Source organism: Podarcis cretensis, assembly GCF_951804945.1.
Source record: "Podarcis cretensis genome assembly, chromosome: 15".
Taxonomy (NCBI): Eukaryota; Metazoa; Chordata; class Lepidosauria; order Squamata; family Lacertidae; genus Podarcis; species Podarcis cretensis.
In genome coordinates this window covers 15,336,047-15,357,606 of record NC_137185.1, presented here as the reverse complement: position 1 = coordinate 15,357,606, position 21,560 = coordinate 15,336,047, and the positions used below count along the sequence as shown (strand labels likewise).

General features: G+C 45.9%; 1 protein-coding gene across 6 annotated transcripts in view; it reads right to left on the bottom strand.

The window, feature by feature from the left end:
* Positions 1-12,218: 12,218 nt before the first annotated feature.
* The window catches only part of TSPOAP1 (TSPO associated protein 1), a 50,741-nt gene continuing 41,399 nt past the window's right edge, over positions 12,219-21,560 (bottom strand). For 4 of the 6 annotated variants that reach the window (XM_079954483.1, XM_079954478.1, XM_079954480.1 and 1 more), the window contains 8 exons: positions 21,338-21,506; positions 20,915-20,986; positions 19,413-19,451; positions 18,883-18,989; positions 18,476-18,547; positions 17,528-17,626; positions 13,350-13,423; positions 12,219-12,794 (listed from right to left, as the gene is read on the bottom strand). In XM_079954483.1, the coding sequence (XP_079810609.1) occupies positions 13,397-13,423; positions 17,528-17,626; positions 18,476-18,547; positions 18,883-18,989; positions 19,413-19,451; positions 20,915-20,986; positions 21,338-21,506 (585 nt within the window). In that variant the 3' untranslated portion in view covers positions 12,219-12,794; positions 13,350-13,396. Of the gene's footprint in view, positions 12,795-13,349; positions 13,424-17,527; positions 17,627-18,475; positions 18,548-18,882; positions 18,990-19,412; positions 19,452-20,905; positions 20,987-21,337; positions 21,507-21,560 lie in introns of those variants that run through there. The other 2 variants (XM_079954479.1, XM_079954482.1) reach the window with 2 other exon arrangements.

The following is a 21,560-nucleotide window of genomic DNA, read 5'->3' as shown; positions in this document are numbered from 1 at the left end:
CGGTCAGGGGTCGCTTTACCTTTACCTTACTACTACTGTTATTGTTATTACGACACTTTATTACCCTTCCTGCACCCCAAGGTCCTAGGGTAGGTTACAAGATTTAAAACACAATATTAAAAATGGTTTTAATAACTTTAAAGAAATAAGGTGGGTCTACTCGATCTAAATTACAAAAATCTCCCCCTTTTTGAAGATGGGGACATTTGCCAGCCACCAGTCTGCAGGGACCTCATCTGTTCTTCAATAATTCTTAAATGTTAAAGAAATAATAATAATAATATGCATAAATAAATTATTATTTATACCCTGCCACTCTGGACAGCTTACAGCACATACTGAAACCATATGCCATCAGTGCTCCCAGCTATGTACGTGACACCACAGATTTTCTGAGGAAAATACAATCTTTAAATAATATTCCCAACAATACTATACTAGCTACTATGGATGTGGAATCTCTGTATACCAACATCCCACACAACGATGGTTTACAAGCTATAAGGAACACCATTTCAGATAAAACCACAGCGGACTTTGCTACCAAACTCTGCCAATTTGTCCTTACCCACAACAACTTCAAATTCGATGATGACCTGTTCCTTCAGATCAGCGGCACAGCAATGGGCACCCGCATGGCCCCACAGTATGCCAACATCTTCATGGCAGATTTAGAACAACGTTTCCTAAACTCCTACCCACTCAAACCTCTCTTGTACCTGCAATACATTGACGATATTTTTATCATCTGGACATATGGTCAACAGACCCTGGACACCTTCCACCAGAAATTCAATGATTTTCACCCCACAATCAACCTAAGAATGAATCAATCTATGCAAGAAATACATTTTTTGGACACTACTATAAAAATACAGGATGGGCGCATAGACACCACCTTATACCGTAAACCAACTGACCGACAAACATATCTACATGCCTCTAGCTACCATCCCAAACATACCAAACAGTCCATTGTATACAGCCAGGCACTACGTTACAGCCGCATCTGCTCCAATTCTACAGACAGAGACTCTCACCTAAGAGATCTACAGCAAACCTTTTTAGAACTAAAATACCCAGCAGATGAAGTTAGACAACAGATCAACAGAGCCAGACTGATACCCAGAGAGAACTTGCTGCAAGACAGACCCAAAAAAGAAAATAACAGAACACCTCTAGTCATCACATACAGCTCCCAAGTTAAAACAGTACAACGCATCATCAGAGATCTACAACCTCTCCTGGACAATGACAGTTCTCTTTCTCAAGCTCTGGGAGGAAGACCTTTCATTGCCTACAGACAGCCACCCAATCTTAAACAACTCCTAACCCACAATAATACTACTACCAGACTTAACACGGACACTGGCACCAGAGCCTGCAATAAACCCAGATGCCAACTTTGCTGCCACATACACCCGGACAACACCATTACTGGCCCCAACAACATCACACATACCATCTCGGGACTATTTAATTGCTCATCGTCTAACATTGTGTATGCCATCAAATGCCAACAGTGTCCTTCAGCTCTCTATATTGGACAAAAAGGCCAAACCTTACGCCAAAGAATAAACGGACATAAATCCGACATCAGGAACCACAAGACAGAGAAACCAGTAGGAGAACACTTCAATCTCCCAGGACATTCTATACAAGATCTCAAAGTAGCTGTTCTATTACAAAGGAATTTCAGAAATAGACTGGAAAGAGAAGCTGCTGAATTGCAACTTATTACCAAACTTAAAACCATGGAGAGACCTGGTCTGAACAAAGACATTGGATTCTTATCTCATTATACATGACAAAGCCATTTTTCACCTTCTCACCCCTTGCTTTTTCCTGTAAGACCTATTGCAGTCGTTAAGAGTCGTCAACAGGCTCATCACAGCTATCTGCCAATCACCCAATCCCACCACCCTTCTGAGTAATACCCCTCCCCACCTTCTCACTATATAGAAGGGTCTGGTGACTTCTGTTTCAGTGTATCTGAAGAAGTGTGCATGCACACGAAAGCTCATACCAAGAACTAACTTAGTTGGTCTTTAAGGTGCTACTGGAAGGAATTTTTTTATTTTGCAAAACAGTAGACATTAAAAATTTCCTGATACAAGGTTTCCTTCAGATGTCTTCTAAAAGTCAGATAGTTGTTTATTTCCTTGACATCTGGTGGGAAGGCGTTCCACAGGGCAGGCATCACTACCGAGAAGGCCCACTGTATTGTTCCCTGTAGCCTTGCAGTGAGGGAACCGCCAGAAGGTCCTCGGAGCTGGACCTCAGACGCTCTAAGATTACACCCGCAAGCTCCTTTAGTATCCTTTGGTACGCTTGGGTGCAGCTCATCAGGCTCTGGAGTTCTGAATTCATTTAAAGTAGCTAGCTGTTCCCTTGCCACCACTTTTCCTGTGTTGGGCTGCAGTTTCCTCCTTGCATCATTTATTCTGTAATCACCAGGTTGGACACTGCTTTCCTTTTGGGTGAAGACAGAGGCAAACTAGGTTCACACATATAAGATGGGGGACACCTGAATTGCCAGTAGTACACGTGAAAAGGATCTAAGCGTCTAAGTCAGGAGTCAGCAACCTTTTTCAGCCATGGGCCGGTCCACCGTCCCTCAGACCATGTGGTGGACCGGACTGTACTTTGGGGGAAAAAAATGAAAAAATTCCTATGCCCCACAAATAACCCGGAGATGCATTTAAAATAAAAGGACACATTCTACTCATGTAAAAACACACTGATTCCCAGACCGTCCATGGGCCGGACTGAGAAGGTGATTGGGCCACATCCGGCCCACAGGCCTTAGGTTGCCTACCCCGGTCTAAGTAGACCATGGGCTTAGCATGAGTCAACAGGGTGATACAGCGGCAAAGAAAGCTAGGTTGCATCAAGAGTATGGTGTCCAGGTCAAGGCAAATTATAGAACTGGAAGAAGGGCTTATATCCCAAACAGTTTTCCATTGCCTCAACAATAAATGGAATGGCATCTCCATAGACGTCAAACAGTCTAAACAAATTGCATCATTTCCAGGAATCAGGACGATATGTCCTACTTTTTGTTTAAGGGTGGAGACATTTTCTGGTGACGGCATTCCCTGCTGCAGCCCCTAAGTTGTAGAATACCCTCCCCACAGAGGTGTGTGGCGTTTTCATTACAGAAGCTGAATACATACCTCTTCACTCTGACTTTTGACATTTGAGGTTCATCTTTTTAGAGCCCACCTTGTTTCTGCGATTGTAAGTTGCTTTGAACTGTTTTTAATAATTGTGTTTTAATTGTTGTAACCTGCCCTTAGCGTTTGTGGGGTGGGGTAATTGTCCATAATCATAATAATGTGGCATGAATCAAAATAAAGAGAAATGTTTCATACACCTGCATGTGCCCCTACCTTATGCAACCCATGTCAATTTAAAATAATAGCAGAGTTCCCAAGTAACCACAACTCTTTCCAGCTAGGAGAAATCGAGGAAAATCATTTTGAACCTTCAGGGATACGTTAAAAAACATTGCTTCGGATTTGTGAAAATTCACCATCATGAAATGAAATAATTCAATTTTCAGATACTGAGGAAGTGGAGGTGGTGAAGGAAGAACTGATTGAGTTACAAAATGACATTGAGCTGAAGTCAAAGTTTAAGGAATTATAACTGTGTTATTATCTTCCTTGGAGGGTCGTGCCAAGTGCTCTTCTGAACAATGCTTTTTGTTGGCATGGGGGATGAATTTAAGAAACCAAGGGGGGGTGGCTTGAAAACATTTGGGAACCGCTGTTCTAGATGTATTTTCCTGTTTACATGTTCTGTTAGCCATCAACTAAGAACCCTTCCCACCAAATCTGAAACACTATTTTATATGCAATAAATTAACCACAGTTGAAACCAACAGGAAAGCTCAGTCAGTAGAGCATGAGAATCTCAATCTCAGGGTTGTGGGTTTGAGCCCCACATTGGGCTAAAGATTCCTGCACTGCAGGGGGTTGGACTAGATGACCCTCATGGTCCCTTCCAAGTCTATAATTCTATGAATTCACCTCCAGGCCTTTTAATTCCCTCCTCTTACATTCCAGTTCCTTATACATAGATTGTTGCGAGCCGGTAAGTAACCTTGTACATTTCTGTAAGATCAAAAACCGTCTATTTGAGTACCGGTGGCTGATCTTAGTTATGATTATTTTACAAATTTTTTTCTTTAATACAAACTCACCTGAAGGTGGCCTTCATAGAGTTATACAAAGGGTTATCCTGGCGATTCGCCGTTTCCATGCATGCGCATAACATCATTTTGAGCGTCTGCGCATGCAAGAGGGGCGAAATCTGGAAGTAACATGTTCTGTTACGTCTGGGTCGCTGCAGAGTAAACCCGAAAACGCTCAACCTGAAGCTATTTCAACCCGAGGTATGACTGTAATAATACATTTTGGGAGGATTAAAGCTCTATCCAGGAATGGAGCTAGGAATCTCAGCAGCCATTTCCCCCAGGCCATATCCCCACATTTGCAGCATATTCTATTGCACGGATGTTTGCTTAATACAGGGAATTGTCACAAGCCTCAATTGGCACCTTTCCATTGCTATTTCATAGTGCTAGAGTTGCCACATGAATTTCTGCTGCAAGATTCTGCTCCAAAACAATGTATTGCTTTAATTAATTTAAAGCAATAGACATATTGCTTTAATTAATTAAAATTAAAATTTAATTAATTAATTGCAATAATCAAGTCATTTGGGCTAGATCCAATTATAGCACATGCAGTTCTGGTTAGTCACCAGAGCACATTCCCAGCATAATGAAGTTTATGATTGGTAAATTTTGGATTATATTCTAACTACTACTAATAATTCATCTACCATACTTATTAGCCACATGTTGCAGCTGTATTTGAGCAGATTATTCTGTATTACAACACAGGGGTTTTGTTTATGTTACACATTGAAAGCACAAGAGCAGGCTAAGTTGTGTTTTCTATTCAGATGGCAACACTGTCTTTTAGCTGCTTCTCCTTCTCTAACCATGTCTCATTCCATCATCAGTTTGAGTTCTTTCTTTTAAAAAGGCAAGCAAAACAACATAATATATTATCATGTACTGAGATTTATAACTAGATAATGACATGATCCCCTGGCCAGAACCGCTCTGACATGATTTTATATCTCCTTGCAGACACAGATAAGTACGTGACCTGGCGTGTAGCACTCTTTGCAACTGCTGCTAGGAAAATTAGAGCAAATTATATAGCCAAGATAGCCACCAACTGTAAAGGAGATGAATTTATTTGACCCTATCTACATCAAGCTATATTCTATCTTTATCACCAAACTCCAAATATAATTGCACATTGTATTAATTAACATTATTTTAATATATTAGTGGCCATGTGACGATTTTAGCCTACAAATTTTATTGTTTAATGTCTTAACCTGTATATTAAGGTACTTTTATAGCTTTGTTTAGAGTAGGTAATGTCTTGATAATATAAATGTTTTAAGTTTTTTGTATTAATCCAGCATATTTTCTTTTAATTGTTGAATGATTCTGTGTACATTGCAGCAGCCTTTGGCTATGTGCAATAAAACTGACTGACTGACTGAACTAGATAATGCATTCTTACTTCGTATGGCTGTACATGCAGTGCCAGTACCAGGCATCCAGGGCAAGACTCGCGTTCCTCCAAAATAACTGGTGATTTCAATTTTCTAAAACAAATATCTTGTAGAAAAATTGAAAACGCATTCAAGTCGAAGCTGCTGAATTTATTTTAAATTGCAAGAATAAATAATGCAACAATCTTTGATTATCTTTCTCAAATACAAAAGAAAATGTTTCAGCACGTAAACCGTGTTGAATAACTTGTGAATTGTGATGTAAAAAATTTAAGTCCCTTAAAAGATTCGGTTTCATTTTGTGTGTCCATTCCTTTGCAAATTTCGTCACCAATTCCTTCAGGTCAGGTGCTGATGTTTGGACATGTTCAGTGGATATAGTTGCCAAGCCAACTAGTCTCTTTAGCAACATTGCTGAGCGTATGTAAGGTTTTACACTTTGGGCTCTGAGAAATGGCTTTCACCACTTGCCACTGACACCTTAGAGCAATAGAAACATTAGGCAGATTATCCAGAAGTTCTTGCTGTAATTGTTGTTGTTTAGTCGTTTAGTCGTGTCCGACTCTTCGTGACCCCATGGACCAGAGAACGCCAGGCACTCCTGTCCTCCACTGCCCCCCGCAGCTTGGTCAGACTCATGCTGGTAACCTCGAAAACACTATCCAACCATCTCGTCCTCTGTCGCCCCCTTCTCCTTGTGCCCTCCATCTTTCCCAACATCAGGGTCTTCTCCAGGGAGTCTTCTCTTCTCATGAGGTGGCCAAAGTACTGGAGCCTCAGCTTCACAATCTGTCCTTCCAGTGAGCACTCAGGGCTGATTTCCTTCAGAATGGAGAGGTTTGATCTTCTTGCAGTCCATGGGACTCTCAAGAGTCTCCTCCAGCACCATAATTCAAAAGCATCAATTCTTCGGCGATCAGCCTTCTTTATGGTCCAGCTCTCACTTCCATACATCACTACTGGGAAAACCATAGCTTTAACTATACGGACCTTTGTTGGCAAGGTGATGTCTCTACTTCTCAAGATGCTGTCTAGGCCTATCATTGCCCTTCTCCCAAGAAGCAGGCGTCTTTTAATTTCGTGGCTGCTGTCACCATCTGCAGTGATCATGGAGCCCAAGAAAGTAAAATCTCTCACTGCCTCCATTTCTTCCCCTTCTATTTGCCAGGAGGTGATGGGACCAGTAGCCATGATCTTCGTTTTTTTGATGTTGAGCTTCAGACCATATTTTGCACTCTCCTCTTTCACCCTCAATAAAAGGTTCTTTAATTCCTCCTCACTTTCTGCCATCAAGGTTGTGTCATCTGCATATCTGAGGTTGTTGATATTTCTTCCGGCAATCTTAATTCCGGCTAGGGATTCATCCAGCCCAGCCTTTTGCATGATGAATTCTGCATATAAGTTAAATAAGCAGGGAGACAAAATGCAGCCTTGTCGTACTCCTTTCCCAATTTGGAACCAGTCAGTTGTTCCATATCCAGTTCTAACTGTAGCTTCTTGTCCCACATAGAGATTTCTCAGGAGACAGATGAGGTGATCAGGCACTCCCATTTCTTTAAGAACTTGCCATAGTTTGCCATGGTCGACACAGTCAAAGGCTTTTGCATAGTCAATGAAGCAGAAGTAAATGTCTTTCTGGAACTCTCTAGCTTTCTCCATAATCCAGCGCATCTTGCTGTAATATGAAGATATAATAATAATAATAATAATAATAATAATGTAATATGAAGTGCTCCTTGTGGTGGCATGGTCTTTGGAAGCCTTTCTGCTATTGCTATAGGTTCACAGCACAGATCTTCAGCCTCAACATCTTTGTTTCCATTTGCTCACCAATGGAACACATTCTTTGCTCTTCCAAATCATGGCACCATTTTAGCCGTCAGCCCCCTTGACTACTGGTGCTGGCGGCAATGACACTAACCTGAGAGTCTAATATTTGAGTGGATACCTGGATGAGTTGCTGGCCAAGTGGGTCAGGTGGATGAGGCCAAACAGCTGAACACCAGGCATCACAATGATGTCAGGTGGCCCACGCAGTTTGGATAGCCAATGCAGCACAGTGGTTGGAATGTTGCACTTGGACCCGGGAGACCAGGGTTCAAGTCCCCACTCAGCTATGAAGCTCACTGCAATACCCTTGGCCAAGCCACTGCGTCTCAGCCTGGCCTACCTCACAGGGTTGTTGTGGGGATTAAATGAGGAGAGGTGAGAAACATGCACGCCACTTTGAACTTGTTGGAGAAGACGGTGCAATATAGATCTAATCAATCAATCAATCAATCAATCAATCAATCAGTGAAACCATGTGGGCAAAGGGACTGTGCTTTGCCAACCCCACCAATTAGATGATTGTTGGGGATTGCCACCCTACCTCCTTTGGGCCTAGCCAAAGCTTCATGCGTTCCACACCTGACATCATATTCGCATGGCTTGACCAAAACAGTCAGGTGAGTAGTTTCAGAGATGGAGTGTTGACCTTCAAATGCAAGGGCATCCCATTCCAAGGGCATTTTCTTTGCCGGTGGGAAGTCCCTGGTCCGGCCCATGCTGCAAAGCTGGAAGTGATCTCTTCCCGAAACCCTTGTGAGATGTTGGTGGTGTTCAGAGAAGACCATAACAGTCCCGTTGGATCAATAGCCTGACAGAGCAAATGCACTTGATTCATAGCAATTGCAACATTTAATTTTCAGTTCCCTGCAAAGCAACGGTTGATTGGGCCACATGAGAAATTTCAGCTACAGTTAGAAGTTATGCAAGGCAACTTCCCCTCAGTCTCCATCTCCGGAGTTCGAAACATGATAAATGTGTCTGACCTCGCAGTGGTGTTGATCAGCTTTGCCTCCGCACACACCTTAGCCATATTAAGAGTGCCATCAGCCTAATGAATGGGGAAGTGTTTTGAACAGCAATAAATTATTTTTAAATCATTGACAGGCTTTTCTGAACTCGCTGAATTTCTGCCTGGGTGGGTGGAATCAGCATCTATAGGGGAATTTCTAGCTTTTCTGTTGCCAACTCACAGACAGTTTTGTGGGCCTCCTCTCTCTTGATACAGCCTTCCCCACCAGTCTAGCAAATGAGTAGGAAGTGAGCTGGGGGCGGGGCAGATGTTCTGGAAGAAAAAGGTGTGGAGAGGGAGGCAAACCCCCAAAATATCTCATGAGAACAGCCTACTCAATCAGGCCAAGGGTCCGTCCAGTCCAGCATCCTGGTCCCACAGTGGCCAACCAGATGCTTGTGGGGAACCTGCAAAGAGAATTCGAGCACAAGAACCCTCTAAGCTCCTGTGGTTTCCAGCAACTGGTATTCGGAAGCATTGCTGCCTCTAGCTGTGAAGGCAGAGCAGAGCCATCATGGCTAGCAGCCAAGGATAGCCTTCTCCTCCATGAATTTGTTGAATCCTTTCTGAAAGCCATCCAAGTGGGAGGCCATCATTGCCTCCTGTGGGAAGGAGTTCCACAGTTTATACAGTCATAGGTAAAGGTAAAGGGACCCCTGACCATTAGGTCCAGTCATGGCCAACTCTGGGGGTGCGGCGCTCATCTCGCTTTATTGGCCGAGGGAGCCAGCGTACAGCTTCCGGGTCATGTGGCCAGCATGACTAAACCGCTTCTGGCGAAATCAGAGCAGCACACGGAAATGCCGTTTACCTTCCCGCCGGAGCGGTACCTATTTATCTACTTGCACTTTGATGTGCTTTTGAACTGCTAGGTTGGCAGGAGCAGGGACTGAGCAACGGGAGCTCACCCCATCACAGGGATTCAAACCGCCCACCCTCTGATCGGCAAGTCCTAGGCTCTGTGGCACAGTGCCACCTGCGTCCCTTTATACAGTCATTTCTCAGGATAAATGCGCTTTAGGTTGAGTGCTTCTGGGTTGCGCTCCGCGGCGACCCAGAAGTAACGGAGTGCGTTACTTCTGGGTTTTGCCGCTCGCGCATGCGCAGATGCTCAAAATTATGTCACACGCATGCGCGGAAGCGACGAAACGCGACCCACACACGCGCAGATGCGCTGTCGCGTCTTACTTTCTGTTCAGGATGCGAACGGGGCTCTGGAACGGATCCCGTTTGCATCCTGAGGTACCACTGTACTGCATGAAAAAGTCCTTCCTGTTATCTGCCCTGAATCTTCCAACATTCAACTTCATTGGATGTTTATGAGTTCTGGTGTTTTGAGAAAAGGAAGGAAAACTTTTCTTTACCCACTTTCTCCATGCCAGGCATCATTTTATAAGCTTCTGTCGTGTCACCTCTCTCTTGCCTTTTCTTTAAATGCCCCAGACACTCTAAAAGTCTCAGACGCTGCAACCATTCCTCATAGGGGAGTCATCCTATTCCCTTGATCATTTTGGTTGCTCCTTTTTGAGGCTTTTCCAACTCTGCAATATTCTTTTTGAGGCGAGGCGACCAGAAGTGTACACAGTACAGTGGTACCTCGGGTTACATATGCTTCCAGTTACAGACGCTTCCGGTTACAGACTCCGCTAACCCAGAAATAGTACCTCGGGTTAAGAACTTTGCTTCAGGATGAGAACAGATATCATGCTCCGGCGGTGTGGCGGCAGCAGGAGGCCCCATTAAGAACAGTTTCAGGTTAAGAACAGACCTCCGGAATGAATTAAGTACTTACCGTAACCCGAGGTACCACGGTATTCCAAGTGGGGTATCACCATAATGTTTCCCCTTCAGTTCCTTTCCTAATGATCCCTAGCATGGAATTTGCCTTTTCCACGGTCTCACACTAGGTCACCGCAAACCCCTCCATAGAAAGAAGTAAACGTCTAATGGCAACAGTCTCCTTTTTTTTGTGAAAATAGACTTTAATGTAATAAATTAGTTTTCTTTTAAATAAAAACATAGTTTATCCAAACCCCGACACCCTCCACTCAATGGCCCAGAGTGAACAGGATGAGCATGATTTTCCCCTCCCAAAAAACATGCAGAGGAACATCAGTTGCAAGAATGAGAGTCACACTATTAGTCTATAGTTTTAAAACACCCCTTGGCCTGGAATACAGGCTTCTCCTCAACACAAGAGACACACTCCTCAGGCTGGGTGTACCTGCTGGCACTGTGCCCCCTCCCCAGGCAGAAGTGCTTGACAGCTCACATAAGGCAGACCTGAGGAGAGGGTCACATGACCCTTTGGGGCTGCCATATTTGTTTGGCACAGTGGGATGTAGGGATGAGGGCCAAACTGCCTCTCTCCACCACCACAAGAACTCACACGCCTGTGTATTTATCAAAGCTCTTTCTTGCTTCCTTTTTTTGTTTTTCAGAAATTTCTCCAGAGTTTCTACAGAAGAAGAAATTTCATTGAAGGAGAATTTTTGGGCCTATTTTATAGTCCCACGCTTGACCAACCCGCTTGGGGGATTTCTTCACCCCGGATATGTGGGAATGTGTGAAAGGTGCTGGATTTTAACAAAACACTTGGTTCTGAAAATACTTTAAAGGTTTTTCCCCTGCTCTGCTTGTGAGCTTCCTGGAAGCATATGGGAAACAGGATAGAGCCCATTGAGGCAGGCCTTTGGTCTCACCAGGCAAGGCTGTCCTTATCACACAGCCAGAAATCCATGGAATGGGTCCTGCCAAATGTCACCTGCATGTTCTGGTAGGTTTGGTGAGGTAGGAAAGCTATTAAGAAAAGAGAGCTGTGAAGTTGTTGCTGAATTTTGCAGAATGTAAAATCCCGATATTTGGGGTGTTGAATTGAGGGAAACACTTGAGGAATTTCAAGGACTGTAAAAAGATATGAAGTGAGAATCCTCAAGAGTAGGGGGAAGGAACTTATTCAGCTGACTGTCTTAAAACATTCTGCCCAGTGGCAAAGAGAACTATAATGGTCCTCAGGATCTGATCCAGTGCAAGAATGTGAAAGGACTCTGAGGAGACGAGGGCTCCCAGACTGCTAAGTCACTGTGACCAAAATTACCCAGAGGCTCTGGGTTGTTCAAATGTTGGTGGAGTCATAAGAACATATGATGAGCCTGATGGATGAAACCAAAGGCCCGTCTAGTCCGGTGGCCAACGAGGGGCCTGTGGGATGGGAAACCTGCAAGCAGAACCCAAGCGCAAGAGCAATTCTTTCCTCCTGTGGTTTCCAGCAACTGTTGGTGGCCATTGCTGCCTCATTCAGAGGGAGTTCAGAAGTGCCCTGAAGGCATCCACTCCAGCACCGTGTTCTTTCAGTGGCCAGCAAGATGCCTCTTCTGGGAAGACCGCAAGCAGGACCTGAGCACCCTCCCTTTCTGCGATTTCCAGAAAACTGGTTTTCAGAAGCATTACTGCCTCTGACCAAGGAGGCAGAGCACAACCAGCATGGCAAGTCACCGTCTCCTCCATCACCCCAGATCATTGGCCATGGTGGCTGCTGGGGGACCACATCTGGTGTCTCCCCATCCGCTTAGGCCTATCTGGGCATTAAATCCTCAAATGGTATCCTAGTGTGAGAGGGAAAACTCTGCCACAATCACTAGCAATTTAGAATCTTCCATGATCTGGATTATAAATTGCACGAGGCCTGTAGTGTGAATCTGCATGAATAGCCAATGGGTGGGAATCCCAAGTAAAATCTATTCCAGCTTTCAGAAAACGTGACACACATACACTCTGGTGGGATCACTGTCCGTCTTTTTCTCAGATGCCCCTGCTGTAAAAATCTATCCCCAACAGACCAGTGGGAGGCCTCAAGGAAAATCCTGGTGGAATGGAGGAGAGTCCCCACCCCATGCAGGCCTAGGGAAAGGAGCTTCGGTTCTTAACCAAGGGGAACGTTTTCTCAGATAATGGAGATGGGAAACATCCATCGGACAACATCACGGCCAAAACCACACACTGGAGAAAAGGTAAACTAAAATGGCAAATGTTCCTGTTGGAGTCCCTTTCTAGAGTGGTTCACAGAGTGACCAGCACATCCTCAGTTCCTGGAAGTAAAATGCCAGCAAGGCTTAAGTTTCTGGTAAGGAGAATTCATCTTGCACTGCAGCGTCTCAGCTCTGCGTCATCGCCAGCCTCACTCAGACTCACAGAAGCTTATCTTCTCCTTCTTCCAAGCTGATACGTACGAAGCACGAGAGGCCCATGGGTCAAAGGCTCTCATCTGACTGAGATGGCGTGATGCAGTGGAGCTATCTAGCTGCTACTCCAAGACAGAAGGCTGTGCCCCATAATCTGGTGAATGCCACTGCTGAAGGAAAAGGAAGGGAAGATGGCAGCAAAGAAAAAGAAAAGGCAGATGATGTTATCTGTAGGGATACACAAATAGGCCCTCACTGCTTTGGTCCTTTTTCAGGGTTCCAGACAGCTGCCCCCCTTTAATTTATTCCATCCCTTCTCCCTATTCCATCCCTTCTCCCAGTTTTCTTATTTTCTTTTCCAACTGACACTCAACATTCCATGCTCACTGAGCATGCTCAGTCCTCACTGGGATTCAGCTGCCTGGCAGTTCTTTTGTTTCGCTTCCACCAACACATATGTACTTCTGTAAACCTTGGAATTCCCTCAAGAGCATGTTGATTCCTGCCCTCTTGTTTCCCAATAGACCTGTTTCCCCTCTATTTCTGTCTGCACCCACTGCCCAAGTTTGGCATTAAGAGGAAGTGATTTTGACTTTCCGTTTTGCTAGGCGAAGGTATTTGCTGAACGGCCCATGATGGCTGGTGGCTGCCAGCTGTTGCATGTGACACCTAAGCACGAAATGCTGCTCTGCTGCTCTTGTGAATTTTCTGAAAAGGCTGCTTACATGGTTTCTCTCCGTCGTTCTGTCTCCCTCTGCCTGCCTGGCGTGTGTCACTGGACTCTCCGCTTTCTCATTCTCTGAGGGATGCAACCAACCGTTGGATGTGCAAAGCCAGGCAAATAAAGAATTAGTTTACAACAAATGGGAAAGTGGGGTCAAAATAAAACAATGTCAGGGATTCTTTAGCTGTGACTCCTGCATTGCAAGGGGTTGGACTAGATGACTCTGGGGGGCGTCCCTTCAATTCTATAATTCTACAATTCCATGATTCTATGATTCTGTGAAGGTGACAATATGCTGTCCAACATTATAGAGATAAAAATAAAGACCTGCTCACTGCCCGTTCTCCACTGATTGAAAAAGCAGTTCATTTCGCTACAGATTCACTAGAAAAATATACCGTATTTTTACGCGGGGACCCTCAGAAACCGCAGGCGCTGAAGCCTGTGGACTTGGTGACTCGGCGGGCACCTAAAGCGCCCCCCCGACCCACGAAGAGCCTTTTTAAAGGCTGCGGAGAGGGTACGGGGAGCGGCGTGGTGCTGTGAGTGGACCACTACTGCAGTGGAGCGAAGCCGCGAGCCATGGCCGGAGACCGCTGACTTTCTTCCCTGAAATTTGGACTTTAATTAATCCGTGAGTAGATTGGAATTTGGACTTTAAAATTTCTATCCTTGAATTCGGTACGATCGGGGGATGTGCTAAAGGGAAGTCCGCACCCCCCTGCTTACAGAAGATTTAAAGCAAGGATCGGAGAACTAAGGTGGAGAGTTTTTTCTTTTTGGTGTTTTTTAAAAGACAATATTTTCATGAATTTGACAGAAGAAGATTTGTGCTGGAGAGTAAGAGTGGAATTTTAGAAGCTTTTGTTTAAACCCCCCCAGACCCGGGAGTGTCCTCTATGTGAGCTGGAGAAAAAGGAACAAGGAGTTTGACAGCTGTCAAAGGAGCTGTCAAACGGGCAGTGAAAGTTAAAAATCTTATTATTTAACACCTTTCTGGACTAAATTTGTTATATTTGAACTAAAGTGGTTGGAAACAAAGTAGTGAAATAACAAGGTAACGGACTGTTGGGAAAAGACTAATAAGTAACCAGAATCCCCCTAGGGGAAACATTGAAACACTACAATGGCTGCAGATGGAAAATTACAGGCAGAGATAGAAAGAATGTTCTTTCTTGTGGGAAAGTTGCAGGAGCAGACTACGGCTATGAGTAAACAACTTATAACCTTGAACTCTAAAATAAATGACTCTGCTGAAGGCACAATGGATTTGACCGGGAAAAAATCTGCAGCTGAATTAGAAGAGATAACTTCGGAACAGGAGGAGAGGGAACAAGGGCCAGTACAGATGGAGAGTACCAATCAGAAGCCTACATTGTCAGAACACAAAGAAGAAGACCTTTGGATTACAAATCTGCGAAAGATGCGAAAGAGGAGGGAGGAAGCCCCTGGAACACTTGGAATATTTGAATTTAAAAGAAACAAGAAATATGATTGGGGCTTCCTCTTTGAGTATGGATTAGCTGACCTTTCGCAGCAGCTGGTACCAAGTACTTTGGATGGAAGAAAATCTGATGAGACTGAGCTAGAACTCCTTCGAGACCCAAGGACCAACAAAGAGGGCTACCAACAAAATCGGCAGAGAGAGACTGACAGAGATTTAAAGGCCTCAGATGTGAGGAATCCAGGCTAAAAACTGTTTTTGTGGACATGGGGACATTGGGAAGGGACAGAAACCGGGGTGTGGGGGGGGGGGAAGAAAAAGAACTTTTAAAAAATGTTTATGACCTTTGTGTTTGATTATTATGACCTATTTTTAAGATAAAAGGGAAATTCGTGGAAGGAATTCGAGTCGACCTTAGAAAAGGATTTAATATTTATAAGAAAACTGGATAAGTAAAATTTGGCCAAGTAAAAAGAATTAAGTATTTCTTTAAATATATATATATATAATAATAATATGTAAAGGATGAGAGATATGAACTTGCTGAGCTAATTTAATTGAATTAGGATGTATGAAGGGGGGGTGGGGGGAAGTCAAGAACAGGGGTTAGGAAAGTAAGGATATGAAACTTCATATGTGTTGTCTTTGTTTGTGTGTGTGTGTGTCTGTGTTTATAAAATGTGAAAACTCAATAAAAAAATTTTTTAAAAAAATAAATAGAAAAATATACCGTATTTTTCGCACCATAGGACGCACCGGACAATAGGACGCACCTTGTTTTAGAGGGGGGAGAACAAGAAAAAAAAATCTCCCCCTCTCTGCCCAGCGCCCCTTCAGCGAAGCGGCAGGAGGTGCTGCGCAGAGAGGGGGAGAATTTCCCCCCTCTTGTTTTCCCGCTCTAAAAGGTGCCGTTTAAGGTGCGTTCAGGCGGCTACCTTGGAAGCCTGGAGAGCGAGAGGGGTCGGTGCGCAATGACCCCTCTCACTCTCCAGGCTTCAGGTTCCTTTCGATCTGCTCTTTGGGGCTGACGGGGGAAGCCCACCACCAGCCCCAAAGAGCAGGTCAGGGAGCAGCGGAAAGGCGCAGCGGAGAGGCTGCTGCCATAGTTGCACGTCACTTCTCCAGCTGGGAGAGAGTAAGTGGGGCTTCTTTAGCCCCACGCGGCTCTCCCGGCTAGAGAGGTGGCGCGCGGCTAAAGAGGCTCCTGCCATAGCCAGGAGAGGGTCACGGGGGGGGGGGGCGCTGCTTTAGCCCCGGTGCGCTCTCCCAGCTGGAGAGGTGACACGCGGCTATAGAGGCTCCTGCCATAGCCGCGCGTCACCTCTCCAGCCGGGAGAGGGTCGCAGGGGGCTGCTTTAGCCCCGCGCGCGCTCTCCCAGCTGGAGAGGTGACGCGCGACTATAGAGGCTCCTGCCATAGCCGCGTGTCCCCTCTCCAGCCAGGAGAGGGTTGAAGGGTGCTTCTTTAGTCCCGCGCGAGCTCTTCCAGCTGGAGAGGTGACGCACGGTTATAGAGGCTCCTGCCATAGCCGCGCGTCACCTCTCCAGCCGGGAGAGGGTCGCAGGGCTATGGCGTCTTCGCTCCATAGGATGCACACACATTTCCCCTTCATTTTTGAAGGGGAAAAAGTGCGTCCTATAGAGCGAAAAATACGGTAATTGTCCTATAGTTGGTTGCCAGTGGTTCAGGGTGTGAACTGCAATGTTGTCTTAACGGCTATGTGGATGTGCATTTGTATCAAGTGTGGAACACTAGATCCAGCCTTTGGCTTGGATCCTTACCTCTCTCTGGCCAAAGGGACAATTTTGGTAAGTGGGCAGGGTTGGCCATCTGCCAGTCTTTTGACATCATGACGGCTTCAAAGGGACTTTCTCCCAGCACCAATCAGCTGATTGACACTTAGACTGAGCCATGTCGGCTGCCCTTGGGAGTTCCCCATTGGGAATATTCAAAGCCAGGTAAAATTCCCATTGGGAACTCCCACAGGCAGCTGATCCTAGTGGGTCAGCTGGTGTCCTGGTTTTTACTTTTGGAAGCAAGACAACCCTAGTAAAACTGAATTACTGTGTCATGAAATGACGCATGTCTACAAATTGTCACCAACATGAAAAGTTTGGAAAGTTCTGCTCTAGGCAGTCTCTAGGGAAGGAGGTTGAGTCAGTAGGCAGCAGAGACTTGGGGCCAAACTCTGAACTCCCCAAATGCCCCAAATGGGGACCGAGATCATTTTGGACTGTCTCTGGTTAAACTGGGGCAGTTGGGAGCATGCCACAAATTGCCTGCTGAAATCCAGGTTGTGGGGTGCTTGGGTAGGAAGCCGCATGCCCATTTCCTGATGTTCTAGACGAGAGCAGTGGGTGATACCAGTGGGATTACCTAGGGGGCGCTAAGAGCCATGGGGGGCAGCAGGGGGGCGCCGGGGGTGTCAACGACCATCAAGCGGCTTTGAAAAGCTGGTATCACTGGGCCAAGTTCATCCATTGAAGAGTTTTAATTGGATTTTGAACAAATGCACAATTAATTGTTGCTCTTTTGAACGTTGCTGTGTTATTATCTTACTTAGTGGGTTGTGCAAACTGCAGTTCTGAATAATGCTTTTAGGGTAGGGGCAGTGGGGATGAATTTATGAATCTAAGGTGGTGGCAGCCCCCAAATGCTTGGGAACCACTATTCTAAAGCCTTGATCAAAGCCTGCATTTGCAGCTAGGCCCGATCCAGCAAGGCACCCCCCTTACCTGCCTTCCAAGGCTGGGCTCCGCAGGCAGCTCTCCATCCAAGGACATTGCTTCCAGGAAGTTAGATGGTGCAAGGCCCTTCTGCCCATTCACCTCCCCCTGCAGAGAAAGAAGAGAAATGCCTCTATAGCCCACAAGGTAAATGAAACAGGTGGACACCTAAAAGACATTCAGAGTGAGGGGCACAGAGTGAGAACCAGTGTGGTGTAGTGGTTAAGAGCGGTGGACTTGTAATCTGGGGAACTGGGTTCGCTTCCCCGCTCCTCCACATGCAGCTGCTGGATGACCTTGGGCTAGTCACACTTCTCTGAAGTCTCTCAGCCCCACTCACCTCACAGAGTGTTTGTTGTGGGGGAGGAAGGGAAAGGAGAATGTTAGCCGCTTTGAGACTCCTGAAGGGGAGTGAAAGGTGGGATATCAAGTCCAAACTCTTCTTCCTCTTCTTCTTCTTGTTCACTAAACCTCAGAGTACCAGATGCTGAAGATAGACTGCCCCTGTACATGGAGGTTCTACATATAGCTGTCATCATTGATAGGCCTTGCTAAGTCAGTCCTCTCTGACCCAAATTCATGACCACTGTCCTGCTTTGTGGCAGTGTGTGCCTCATGTCCATTATGTCTTGTGCAAATGTTGTGTATTAGCGGCCAGCCAGTTTTCATCCATCTCTGATCGAACCAATCAGGTTCCCCAAAGCTTATTTTAATTAAGTGGTGGACCAGCTCAGCTGCCTTGAAAAAAATGACGGGTCTGCAGCTCTTAATTGCCAACAACTCTTTATAAGGAAACCCGGTGAAGGTCAACGATGGCAGAGCTTTCAAAGTGGTGGACTAAGACTAAGTGGAAGAGTTGGCAAAACCCATATCAATGCAGCAGCTCCTCTGATTTTATTCAGATACATCATTTAGCGCCTGAACAGTTTGGATAAAAAGGAAGGATTCTGTACTTACATAATAGAACCCATCGTCGTCCATGGAACTGAGCACAGTGACAATATCCCCAGCGCAAAACCTCAGCTCTGCCTAGAAGGAAAACAGCGAAGACAATGAGAAAGTTGGGGGCTGGGTGGAAATGTGTGTGAAGACAGGGCTGATCTGCAGAAGTATCTGAGGAAGGCTGGCCTGACCTCGTTTGAAGGGTGAAGATAGTATCAGGGAAAACACGATGTTAAGAAAAGCCCTCTTGCCCCCTCACGACTGTATGCAGAGTGAGTGGGGAGGCTCAGAGGCTCAACAGGGTGAGACAGAATTGCCCCCAATGCTATTAAAACTGATTAGCCTTTGCTTATCACCACCAAAGAACCTTCGAGTGCTTTCCTAGCCCAGGAAATACTAGGTGACCAGCCGCTCTTGCTCACCTCCGTATCCAGGTTGGGAGAATTCTCTTTGGGGTTGTAGTCAAAGATGGCCACCATAGTCCTTGGGGCATCATCCTCAGAGCTCAGATCCTGACCTTCGTGTGCATCTAGCAGAGAAAAGGAAGCATGCGGTCACAGCTCCTTATTTCAGCCTGCCGCCCAGAGCAGAAGAACATAAGAAGAGTCTGCAGGATCAGGCCAGTGGCCCATCTAGTCCAACATCCTGTCCTCACGGTGGCCAGCCAGATGCTTGTGAGAAACCCGCAAGCAGGATTTGAGCACAGGAGCTCTCTCTGCCCCTGTGGTTTTCAGAAGTGTTGCTGTCTCCGACTGTGGAGGCAGAACGCAGCCATCACAGCTAGTAGCCATCCATAGCCCTCTCCTCCTCCATGAATTTGCCTAATCGTCTTTTAAAGCCACCTAGGTTGGTGGCCACCACTGTCTCCTGTGGGAGGGAGTTCATCGTTTTAACTATGCGCCGCACATAGTTTGGGAATCACTGAACTAATTGAAGATGAAGCAGTGCTCACCAAAGCAAGGATTCTTCTCTTCTTGCTTCTCCTGCTCCACTGTGGGGATGAAAAACAGAAGAGCCAGTTTAAATAGAAACGCAGTGTGTGTGTCCATCCGTTCCGTTACTGAAGAACAAAGACTTAGCCAAGAGTTATTTCCAAATTGCTGGTTTGAGGCCCAACAGCCAGAGCAAATGGTTAACCTTAAATGCAGCTATAAGAAAAGCAGGTGCTCTAATTGGCAGAGCTTTGGGTGCTGATCTGTTGCCGAGCTGAGGGGGGTTCAAAACAATAAGAAATAAAAAAGTAATTACTGTGAAAATAAGAAATATTTGGGAGGTAGGGGATGTCAAGTTTTGTCCTTGCTCAGGACACCATATTACCACAGGCCACCCCTGCTGATGCTGTCACACCCCTTTGCTATCCTACATGGAGGAATGGGGCAGGATCATCTAAAGCGGGGGTCAGCAAACTTTTTCAGCAGGGGGCCAGTCCACTGCTCCTCAGACCTATACACCGTATCAAGAAGTGCCTCCATATGCATCACCCTGGCCAGCCCACGAGACACAGGAAGCTGTCTCTTACAAAGTTAGATCCTTGGCCCACTTAGTTCAAAATGGTCCATACACCAGGGGTGAGGAACGCCTTTTAGCCTGTGGGTATCCTCCAGAGTTTTGGATCTTTTCTGTTCCCCCAGCTGGAAATGCTACAGATTGAACCTGGGACCTTCTACCGGCCAAGCAGGTGTCCTGGCCCTGAGCTACAACCCTGTGAATGGACTGTGTTTGTTTGCCAGCTCTAAGAAACCCAGATTCCCACAGCACACACAAAGTCATTGTGGAAAAGCATCCTCCTCCATCTATAGAAGCAAGAAACATTTTTAGAGTTCAAGGGCACCTCCTAACGAGGTAAAATTACTCCAGCAGGGTGCAAAGCAAGGCTGGTGAAGGGTGTGGCCCTGGGGTCAAATCCAGCCCTCCAGGCCTCTCTGTCTGACTGCCAGAAGGGTGTGTTTCCTAGAGACAGTCCCGAGGACCAGACAGAGAAACCTGGAGGGCTAGATTTGGCCCCTGGAATTGAGGTTCTCCATTGCTGGTCTACACTGGCTTTCCCCCACTGAACCTGGGACCTTCTGCAGGCAATGCATGTGGCCAGCCACTGAGCAGTGGCTCTTCCTTTAAAAATCAAGCAAGATTCTAGTCCTCATTGTTCTGAATAAAGGGCCTGATTTAAGTAGGAACATAGGCTCCTTTTCTTGAATTGCCTAGTTCAGGAGGACCATTTTCACTGATTGGCAGTGGCTTTCCAAGATTTCAGGTATTTCCCCATGCCCTGGAGATGCTGGGGTTTAAACATGGGAGCTTCCACTGGCAAAACAGGTGCTCCAACACTGAGCTAAGCCCTTCCCCACATCTTGTGTATGGACTGTGTTTTTTTGTTTCTCAGCTTTGTGACAATCTCTTCAAATGGGACTTGAGAGGGCTGTAAGAGGCAATCAACACCCCGGACACAATACAGACCTTTTTTGGACCGCCGAGGTTTTGGTGGGCGAACTGTGAGGCGACGAGGAGGCGGGGAAAACACACCGTTATCTGCATTAAAAAAACCAAAACAAAACCCAAGCGAATTAGCAATCTGCAAGATAATGAAATGTAAGAAATCTTTTTGCAATATTAATTTGAGTTGGTGGATTCAGCTCTCAATCACTGTGGTATAGAGTCCGGATTTGGAGACACGCAACTCCCTGCATCCTGGCTTGCAAGGGGCATGACCACAATTCAACGATCCCTTCCAAGCAGGCAAAAGCATTTGAGGGGAGGGTGAGCTGGGGATTGAATGGTCTGGGGAGAGTGCTGTGGACCAGTGTTTTCTGGTGGGTCACATCTGGGCCTGGACCTGAGGTTCCCCATCCCACCCTGAGGTCACGGGTCAGAGTAGAGCACCTAGACTTTCCACCAGCATGTCCGTAGGGATCTGTCCTTCCTCTAGGAGCTGCTTCCTGGTGGCCTCGCTGTCCACCTGGACCTCAGAGACCATGTTGCAAGGGATATAGCCCGTTCTCCCCCCGCATTTTCCTCTGTAGAATCCATCAGCATCCTTGTGGCCATAAACCTGGAGGAGGAGGAAACAATGAGAAAGATGGACAATAATTTGAAAGAGAGTTTT